General features: G+C 25.8%; 3 protein-coding genes across 12 annotated transcripts in view; 2 read left to right on the top strand and 1 right to left on the bottom strand.

The window, feature by feature from the left end:
* Window positions 1-3,144, bottom strand: part of LOC102670676 (F-box only protein 39-like) — a 5,316-nt gene extending 2,172 nt beyond the window's left edge. Inside the window, exons 1-4 of the mRNA XM_006616905.2 lie at window positions 2,626-3,144; window positions 2,075-2,307; window positions 1,738-1,902; window positions 237-463 (exon numbers count right to left, since the gene is read on the bottom strand). Coding sequence (XP_006616968.1) covers window positions 237-463; window positions 1,738-1,902; window positions 2,075-2,307; window positions 2,626-2,817 — 817 coding nt within the window. The 5' untranslated portion in view covers window positions 2,818-3,144. The remainder of the gene's footprint in view (window positions 1-236; window positions 464-1,737; window positions 1,903-2,074; window positions 2,308-2,625) is intronic.
* Window positions 3,145-3,832: 688 nt separating this feature from the next.
* LOC102681337 (GSK3-beta interaction protein) lies at window positions 3,833-4,757 on the top strand. Its single transcript, XM_031511038.1, has one exon. It carries the CDS (start codon window positions 4,229-4,231, stop codon window positions 4,583-4,585), a length of 357 nt encoding a protein of 118 aa, XP_031366898.1. The 5' UTR covers window positions 3,833-4,228; the 3' UTR covers window positions 4,586-4,757.
* LOC102681558 (transmembrane and coiled-coil domains protein 2) overlaps window positions 4,179-10,369 on the top strand; it is a 9,222-nt gene continuing 3,031 nt past the window's right edge. For 7 of the 10 annotated variants that reach the window (XR_004150698.1, XR_004150697.1, XM_006616903.2 and 4 more), the window contains exons 1-9: window positions 4,179-4,315; window positions 4,774-4,848; window positions 5,225-5,735; window positions 7,704-7,848; window positions 8,082-8,277; window positions 8,826-8,991; window positions 9,182-9,410; window positions 9,746-9,790; window positions 10,121-10,203. Coding sequence is in view for 8 of the 10 variants with exons in the window: in XM_006616903.2 (XP_006616966.1) it covers window positions 7,712-7,848; window positions 8,082-8,277; window positions 8,826-8,991; window positions 9,182-9,410; window positions 9,746-9,790; window positions 10,121-10,203 (856 nt within the window). In the remaining 2 variants the exon portion in view is untranslated. Of the gene's footprint in view, window positions 4,316-4,773; window positions 4,849-5,224; window positions 5,736-7,703; window positions 7,849-7,924; window positions 8,278-8,825; window positions 8,992-9,181; window positions 9,411-9,745; window positions 9,791-10,120; window positions 10,204-10,369 lie in introns of all 10 variants that reach the window. The other 3 variants (XM_006616904.2, XM_031511031.1, XM_006616899.2) reach the window with 3 other exon arrangements.

The raw sequence follows: 10,369 nt of genomic DNA, 5'->3' as shown, positions 1-10,369 counted from the left end.
AAAAAAAAAAAAAAAAAAAAAAAAGAAAAAGGCTTGGACAACAATAATTCCAGCGCAAAAGTAATCATCCGTCTTTAAATCGGATTTCTCGAGTGTATAATTCGTTCTAAATTGCTCGATGCACAATGGAAATTTCCACGAATTACAAAACGTAATAACCATCAGCTCGATATTGCCCCGACGTGGGTGGAAGGAAATCAATGATTACTTTTACGTCACTCTGTATCATATTGTACCTATAGTGTAGGACACTGTGAGCTCCGGACAGACGAGTACCAAATTGTGCCAGGCTGTGTCGGTGATGGTGTGATGTCTGGAATCAGAATCTCTCACCGATATGTGCAGCGTTTTCAACACTCTTGGCGCTGCATTCGTTAAAGCAATTAAAGTCTGGTCGGACAAGGCTGGATAATCGAGCCTTAGTATTGTCAACGCGCGAAATCGGCCAAGCAGACGCAAGTATCTGAAAAGAATTTGAATTGATTTATGATGAAAACAATTCTCGTCGAAGGGACCATGATAATTTTTTAAAATAAATTTTTTAGATAAAACTTCGATCTATGTCCCCCCAAAAAAGAAAAATCATATCATGAAATTTATGCAAGTCTTGCAATGAGAACAATTTTAACAATCAAAATTGCGATTCCGGTAATTAGAAACGAGACTAGCATGTTGAAAATAACACAATGAAATCTATGATCTGTGATTTCTATAAACTACAATACAATAATCCGATGGTATAAAGTCTATGATTTACGATCTAAGAGCTATTATATTGTAAAATGAAAAGTGGGTTTTATAAAAGCGATCTTTGTCAAGGCCATCTCTCACAAGAATAACCCTTGTCAAGTAATTAGGGCTACTTTTGTGTTCCTGTTGGCAAGATTGTTATTTTATCAGAGTATCGCAATCATTGCGTTCTTGGACGATGATATATCAAGGTGATTTTGATTGATTACGGCACTGGAGAGGAATATTGGTACTTCTAACAATATTTAATTCTTGCTTCTTTTTCTTTTTTTTTTTCAATGAATAATGTAATTCAATTTTGAAATATTTGCGAAACAAGTGCCTAATATGATCTAAATATAAAAAATCTATATAAATAATAATAAAAATAAAAATAAATATAAAAAATCTAAATATAAACGAAGTAACACAATAAAAATAAATAGAGATATTTATATTTTATTAAAATTTAATTACGATTAAAAAAAATATAAGTAATCAAAATTCACAGTATAATATATAGCTTGATAATTCTAAATAGAAAAAAAAAAGATTTGAAATCTTTCGAATAAAAATTAAAAATGAAATTCTACATCGTGTGCATAAATTGAAGTACTCTCTTTATGTCTATATGGCTATGAAAAAATCTAGAAAATCTAGAAGTGTATGAAGAAAAAATATTTTTTCTTTTGTTTAAATTACTAGAAGATTGAGCAAGATATCTAAAAATAATCTAAGATCGATATTTCGACAAAGGAATTAATTATAAAAAAATTATATATTAAAAGAGTAAGTATATAATTATATATTATTATTATTAATTTTACTGTTATCATGATTATTTTAATTTTTTCATATGTGCAATAATGATTCCAGTAAAATTACTGAATTAATAGAGCTGCCTCACACGTTTTGGATTGCCATTAGGCTATTGTTTTTATCATGAATCTTTCGACTCTGTGATAATTACAATAATTATTAATTAATCGATAGAAATATCTCACGTGCCTTGGATTGCTGTGAGGCGCCTGCCATTCTCGAAACGCACCCCGAAGATCTAGATATGCCAAATGCTCGGTGGAACTTTTCGAAGCACTGGCAAGAAGTCGCAACACGTCGCTCACTCCAAGAGTTGCATTCAGCAGGCTAAGCGTTTCCAAATTATGCTGACAACTATGTGAATGAATATTTGTTTTAAATTACTGAGAATCGAATCCGAGAATGACAACGATTCGTATCAATATTTAAATATAAATTATTAATTTTTTTTCCTTTTTTTTTTTAGATATCAAAATATATAATTTTAGCATAAAAATTTTAAGAAACTTGCTAATTAATCAATTACCCTAAAAAGTTAGCAAGGGCGTATAACAGTTTGCCCCTGTTCCCCCATTTACAAATGAATATCCAATCGGTGAGTATCAGCTTCCTTAACTGAACATTCTTGGCTCGTACGATCGTGAGGAAATCAGCGCCTGCCTCGGCTTGAATATTACGAGTTATGCGAGCTTCTCTTGGCAAGAGATACGGTCGTGACCAAGCGAGTTCCAGGCTTCGTATATGCTGTCCATATTTTGCCTAAATGAAACGAAGTTTATTTAATCGAATTTCGATATACGTATCATCTACAATAATAAAAAAAATGTAAGATATTCGATATTCCATTGGTAACAATAAATCCTTTCCGTTGAAATATATTCAAGAAATTTGTATTCTTATCAGAATTAAACTCTGTCTATATTTATAACTCGTTTTAAATAGAAAGATTGACGATTAGCCTTCAATAAATATCAATTTAATTTCAATACACCGTGACACGTTTCGTTAATGAATTAGCTGTGATTGTGTAAGGGAAGAGAATGATCGAGGTTTTATTTTTAATAAATATATGCATACGGCTAATTCTCCCGCCAAAGGGAAGTCACCACGCAGATCACGATCGATGAAGACTGTGACGGAACGCCAAAGAATTGGCGACGAAAGTGCACGGTTCCATCGCTGACAGACTTGTGCAACATTGGCACGGTCTCCATGACCGAGGTGACTGAATATCTGCGTCAGTATCAGCTCCGGCAGCTGATCCCACATCTCCCAGTTTCAGCTTGGCCCGTCTTCATCTCTACGTAGCTGAGGCAGCTGTTGCAACCTCGTCAGGTTCTCTTGTCATGCTCCGCGATATCGACTCGATCGTCTTTGAAAATCGCACTGTCAATTGAGTGGAATTCAAGAGATATTAATAGACTTGAACTCGCGTTGAATCGAAGTCGATCGTCATTGAAAATTGTACGATCAATCGAGCAAAATTTTTGATATATTAGAACTTGAATTGAAGGCAGTTAGACATTGTAAAGATAGAAAGAAAAGAGAAGAAAGAAAAAAAAAAAAAAAAGAAGAAGAAAAAAATTGTGAACAATTCATATAACAGCAATTTATTGAATTTTCTCACTATTTATAATTTTTTGTTTAAATAAAAGTAATAGTAATTCATGTTCAGAGAAGAAGACAAGAGTTTATTTAATCGAATAATTAAAATTTTGTTCCAATAAATATAGTAATAATTTTAATAATATAATAATAATAATAATAATAATAATAATAATTTATGCGATTGTATTTAAGAAATCCTGGATGTCGAGTATAATAAAAGATATGGTCTGTTCCAATTGCACTTTATATGTTTTATAGATGAAATTGATAAATAAACGTGAGCTTCATTATAATGATATTACTATTCTTTGCTTATTTTTAAACAACTATGAAATTAAACTATAGGAATTAGAATAAGGATAATTAATTTCTTTCTTTTTTAAAAATATCTCATTTTTTAAAATTTATAAACTAGAAGATTTAAAAATCTATTATTAATATAAATGATTTTCCATTTTGGTATAATTGTATTGATCTTTTAAAAGCTACTTGAATTCTGTCCAATTAATAGTAATAGTAAATAGAAAGATATTATAACTTTATATAATATACTTGAGAATTGCCTAAATTGTTATTCCATTAATATTTTATCTCTGCATAATAAGTTTTCCCGCTTATTGGTTCAATGTTGCGGCAAATTTAATAACAGATAACGTAACGAGATGGCGTTCCGGAAGGCTAGATGTTGCATATAAAGGATTTACTATCAGTGTGTACTGAGAGTGCATTCGGTGCACGTGTACTTGGGATTACATGAGTTTGATTGTACGATATAATTTATCAATTACGCAGTGTCAAAGTCTAAACTGATCACTGATCACAATTACTGAATCGTCACTGAAAAACGATATTATATATTCCTTAGGAATAAATAAGTTTGATAGATAATTACATAACCGTTTGTTCTTGGTCTTTGACCCGCATTCTAACCTGTCACGTGCCATCGTTGCATGTAAAAAGTGAACGATATTTAGCATAATATTGATACAACTGTAATGCTATCAAATTGCCTAAAATATTTAATGCGTTGATAAATATATTACATGTGAGATAACATTGTCGAAGCTTGAGAATGAAGGAAGAGGTGATTAATCAAGAGTTGGATAAGGACCAATGGAAATTAGAAGCTCAAGCTATTATAAATGACGTGAAACATCATGTAATGGACATAAAAGTATCAGAAAAATTACAAAATAGTAATCAGTTCTTCTATTTAAATTTAATCACATTAGAAAACTTGAAGTTTTGTATAGAACTATCAAATGCTGGTTTTACCATCGTTGGTAATGAGCACGATAACATATCAAATAGAGGAGACGAGCAGTTCGAAACACTATATAGTTTGTTGAATTTTGTTAGTCCACAATATAGATATTCTTTTGGAAATTCACTTATTGATAAACTCAAACAATTAAATGACTTCCAATGAACAAATTCGATTAAAACTTTTGGTATTTTCATTCCTTATTTTTACATTATCACGAAAAAAATTATTACAACGTTAAATATATATATTAACAAATGTTAGATTTAATTATTTGAATATTTTTCAACAATAATCATTTTAAATTTAAAATAAATTATGATTATCGTCAAATGTATTTTCTCTTTGCGCAGTATTTAATCCGAATCTAGCCGAAGATATCCGAGTAACATAGTAATTTGCAAGGACAGTATCGTATTTGGTATATGGTAACAAGTTTTAAATTTTTCTGTTTTTTAATATGTACTATTATAATATATGAAAATTCATGAAACAAAAAATTTTATAATGATATTAATAATATTATTATTTTCAAACAAATTAGTAATAATAGACAAAAATTATTTTTATTTTGAATTGTTACATAAATTCGTTTTAATATTTCAAAAATTTATTTATTTTCGATTAATATAAAACATATGTTTCGAGTAAATCATTAAAAAATTAATAATTTAGAAATAATAATTGAAATTAAAAAAATTTTGGATTCCTAATAAATAAATTTATTATATCTTTTTTAAATGATCTTGAGACTAATAAAATTTATTTAATCATATTATATTATATTTAAAAATAATATTTCAGATTTATATAAATGTTGTGATGGATACTGCAATAGATACGATACTGTGATATTGACGAATCGCGCGTTCCTAGGAAATATCCCTAGGAATCGAAAGATCAGTCAGTGCAAGTGGTAATATCGGTTGTGTTTACCCCCTCCTTTACGTTCGTTGCTCTGTGTTCCGTTTGGCGTATTCCACTGTCGAGTTGTGAAGTAACGAAGCGGTTTCGCCGAATGTGGCGTATCGTGTGTGCATTTTATGATGTTTCTGAATGAGTTTATCGTTGATTAAGTGCCTAAGAACGTCATAGTGCATCTTGTTTGTTAATATTACAGTAAATAGTGTGACGATGTTAAACGGTGAGCGATGACACGCCCGTGAAAAACGATAACAACAGCTATCCTTTGATTGACCAGAAACGATAGAGAAAACGCAATACGCGAAGGACCCTCTTTGTGTATTTTTTTGTGACATTTATTGGAAAAAACATGCTTCAACCAAGAGCTACATACATCAAACGATAGAAAAGGTAAGTGACAAATATTTCGGTTAATCGAATGTCAAAAAACCGCGAAATCTTGACAGATCGTTTGTTTTTATTCGATAGTCATACTCATTTCTCAATATTAACGTGAAAGGGGTGGGACAATTGCTTCCTATATCTCTTTTGAACCTATATAACTGCAGACAATATCGTATGTGTGGAAATGAGTCGCGATAGTAACGTAATATCATAGGTTGCTAAATATTGTCAATCTTTGTTTGCGCATACATGCGTATTTCAAATTTTCTTTCAATTTCACAGATTTTTTATAAATATATTTAGTTTTTCAATGAATCCAAACCACATTAAATGAATAATTTTACCAAATCTCTGCGTTTTATATATTTGACAAGTATACAAAGTGACATTATTATTTTCATTAGAAATTCTTAATTTATATAAAAACCGCGGTATATTTGTTTCATTCATTTTTCATTTTCAAAGCTTTTAGTTGACATTTTCTAATTTATATCGTATAAAATTTTCTGATTTCTTATGATTTCCCTGAATATAAAAGTTCACATTTGGTATGTTTAAATTTTACTGATATATTTCCTATAACAAAAAATACATTATAAAGTAAAAAAAGTAAAATATTTTTCAGTATAATATTTAATTTATTTAATGTTTGTAATATTTAATTTATTTGTAATGTTAATTAAATTCGATATTTAATATTAAATTATAAATGTTTTTATATATCATATTTTATATTTTAATTATTAATATACATTATAATAAAATTTTTTAAGAATAAAATAAAAATCTATATCAATATTAATTAATTGAAAGATGAATAAAGTATCGTATTTTAATATTGTTTTCTATTACACATGTTGTTTCACGTAATATTCGTCATACTTCGAAAGTAATGTCGTTGTTCTAATTATGATAATCAGAATGATTCATCAGTTAAAAGATTGGGTTAAAGGTAATAGAATGTGAAAAAAGTAACTATTTAACTAAGTAACTAAAGTAACTAAATAATTCAGTTTTCAGATATTCTGTTAATAATTTAATGAATAATGAAATTTAATTCATCATAGATGATTTGTTATTTTATTCAACGTAAAATTAATAACATTATTTTAAAGCTTTAACATTAGATATATAATTCTATTTAGTATAAGTCATAAAAGTAAGACAGTAAATTTATTATTTAAATGTTAATTAGTCTATGACCATTATAATGACTAAATTAAATAAATTATAACAAATATATTCTAACAAATTCGAATTGTATCATCAATTTTATCATCAAACAATTTTAAGAGAAAATTATAAAATAAGTATATAAGAGTCAAATAAATTTTTTATTTTAATATTTAATTTTGTAATATATATTCTTTCATTTACTTACATTTACATTATTTATATTTACATTTTACATTTACAATTTACATTTACACTTTATATTTTTTTTTGTTAATTTTTGTTAATTTTTGTTAATTTTCAATAAAAATTTAATTAAGTTTTATTATGTAAATTAAAAAAATATCATAAATTTTTATATTTTATTTATCTATTAATTTGTTTGATTACATTTTCTTCACATTTTATTCAATTTAATCATAAAAAGAAATCTTATGATTAATTTTGATAACATTTGATAAAAACGAAATTGATAAGAATTATATACTGCACTTATATGAATAATAATAATCTCAAAATAAATAATGCAATATAAAAAAATAATTTTTTTTAAATTATATGTATATGTAAATTATATTAATTAATTTCTTTATATATTACATTTTTAATAAATATTAAATATTTTATTAAATTAAACTATAGTAGTAACTAATAATAAGTAATCATTTATCAATGAAGAAAAAATATATTTATACTTTTTGGTAAATCACATGTACAATAAATAATTTCAAATTCATATATTTGTTTTTCATATCTTTTATTACAATTACATTAAAGCAGTTAGACAATAATTTTTTCAGGAAAAAAGGAATGGATAATTTGATGATAACTACATCAAGTAAGAATAGTTCACGCAGTACATCACCTAAGAGAAGAAATATATTGATTTCATCTCAACAATTATCAGCTACTTTGGAACATATTCCAAAAATACGTAATGTTTCACTGTAAGATCTAATTTTTTATAGATATTAATACATGTGCTTGCATAGATTAAAATTAAAAATTCTTATTTTTTTGTAGTATTTTACATGAAACAGAATAATTAAGCTTATGCTTCAATATGATATAATTAATGATACAATATTTTGTACTTACAAATAAGAATACTAAGTTCCTAAAAAAATAAATGAAAAGTAAATAGAAGGAGCACAGTACAAAACTAAATTTGACTTCGCAGTTCCCAAACAGGGGAGGATAGTACAGGCAGTGGAAGTAGTGGTGGTGAAGGCAGTCTCAGCATGAAAGGTAGTAGGCAAAAATCACCAGGAACTGTGATTCGAGTAGATGCTATGGATGAATCAAATACCAATTTAATCACTGCCGAACAAGATGAGTTTGTGCCAAATATTCATCTACCAACTGATGATGATGGAGTATGTATTTTAATTATAAAATAATTTTAATTTTAAAATCTTTAAAACTTTTTAATTTTTATATTTATGTTTGACATTTTTATTTTTAAATAAATATTTTTACTGATTATATATAATTCCATTTTGCAATTGTAAGAATATGTTCATAATATTTAAAATTATTGTTGAAATATTAAAATTAATGAAATTAATATTATTATTAGCTTAATTATTTATTACAATAGCATATGATTATATATGCTTACATAAAGTTACTTATATAATGACACTGTTATGTATAATGACAATTACATTGTATTGTAAGATCATTAATCAGTACTGTATAATTAGAGTTACTAGTTAAGATTATGTAGTTGCATAATATTATAAGTTACTTTGAAATTAAACCTATTGATATTTATAAATCTGGAATATGATACAAGTTATTGAACAATGTGCTCAAGAAAATGTGTTTTGTTAGTTATAATTTGAGTTCTAATAGTTAAAATTATTATGAATTAATTATATATTTTGTGTATATTTTAATATAATGATAAATTTATTTACAGGAACAATATCATGCAACACAATCGTTCCTATCAAATGGCTCTTCTGAGTTAATAACTGATGATGTTGACTCTAATTCTGCTCGTGTTTGTCAAGCAATTGAGAACATTCAAAATAAAATTGCTAAAACACGAGAACTTATAAGAATAGAACAAACCACACGTGATGGTAATTTTTAATTATTAATAATTAATATAGTACTGATATACATTATATATTAGAGTGTTACAAGATATCTATTTATCTAATATAATGTAATAAATAATAATGTAACTTATAATAATTTATAATGAATGCTATATGTAATAATAATTTATTTAAAAATATGTTATAAATATAAAGTTTAATATTTTTTTAGAAAATGTCAATGAATATTTAAAATTAGCTGCAAATGCAGATAAGCAGCAACTTACCCGAATCAAAGCAGTATTTGAGAAGAAAAATCAAAAATCAGCGCACAGTATTTCTCAACTCCAAAAAAAATTAGATAGTTATACAAAAAAATTAAAAAATTTTGAGTTGAATGGTGCACCTACAAGTCATAGACAACCCCGAGAAGTGCTTCGTGATATGGGACAAGGACTTAAGTAAATATATTTTATTCCTTATTAATATTATCTATATATTATTTTTTTTAATAATAAAAACAAAAAATAATATTAAATAATATTAAATTATATATATATATATATATAGATTTCTTTTTATTTTTATTTTTCAAAATATTTATTAGGATATATAAAAATATGATATAAACATTCTTGATTTAAATTTTTACACAAAAATAAATTTAAACATAAGAAATTATTTTTTAGCGCATTTTTTATGTGTTATTCCTTATTTTTTAATTTATCTTTTATTATTCTAAATATAAAGTATGAGACAATATGAAACTTTCATCTAATTTAAGATTCACTTCCAGAAACGTGGGTGGCAATATTAGAGTTGGAATCAGTGGTTTTTCAGGGTGAGTATTAATATGAAAATAGATTTCAGTATCTTCCTATCACATTATCATATTGTTATAAATTGAATTTTAAAAACTATTATTCTAAAAAAAAAATGAAAAATTGAAAAAGCAAAAGAAATATATTTGTATTCATAAACATAAAATTATATATTTATAAATATACAAAATATGAAAAACATAAAAATTATAATTCTAATATATTTATTTAATAATTTAATAATTAATTTAATAATTAATTTAATAATTTTTCATATAAAAACTTTTCATAATTTTTATGAATTTTATACAATTCTGAAATAATTATTTATGTAATTTTATGCATTTCAGAAGTGTAATGTCCAAACCAAGAGAATTTGCACATTTAATAAAAAATAAATTTGGCAGTGCTGATAACATAAATACTTTATCTCGTGAGTAATGTTTATTATTTTTTAAATTAATTAACATAACTTACTCAGATTATATATATTCTTTAATTTTTAAATAATATTTATTATTAAAAGTATAAAGTTTTTTGTGTTTAAAGAGCACAATTACTAAGCACATATTGGCTTATGCTAATAAATTGTGATACTA

The sequence above is a fragment of the Apis dorsata genome, unplaced genomic scaffold (assembly GCF_000469605.1).
Source record: "Apis dorsata unplaced genomic scaffold, Apis dorsata 1.3 scaffold_285, whole genome shotgun sequence".
Taxonomy (NCBI): domain Eukaryota; kingdom Metazoa; phylum Arthropoda; class Insecta; order Hymenoptera; family Apidae; genus Apis; species Apis dorsata.
Note: the sequence above shows the minus strand (reverse complement) of the source record. Positions and strands in the feature narration are given on the sequence as shown.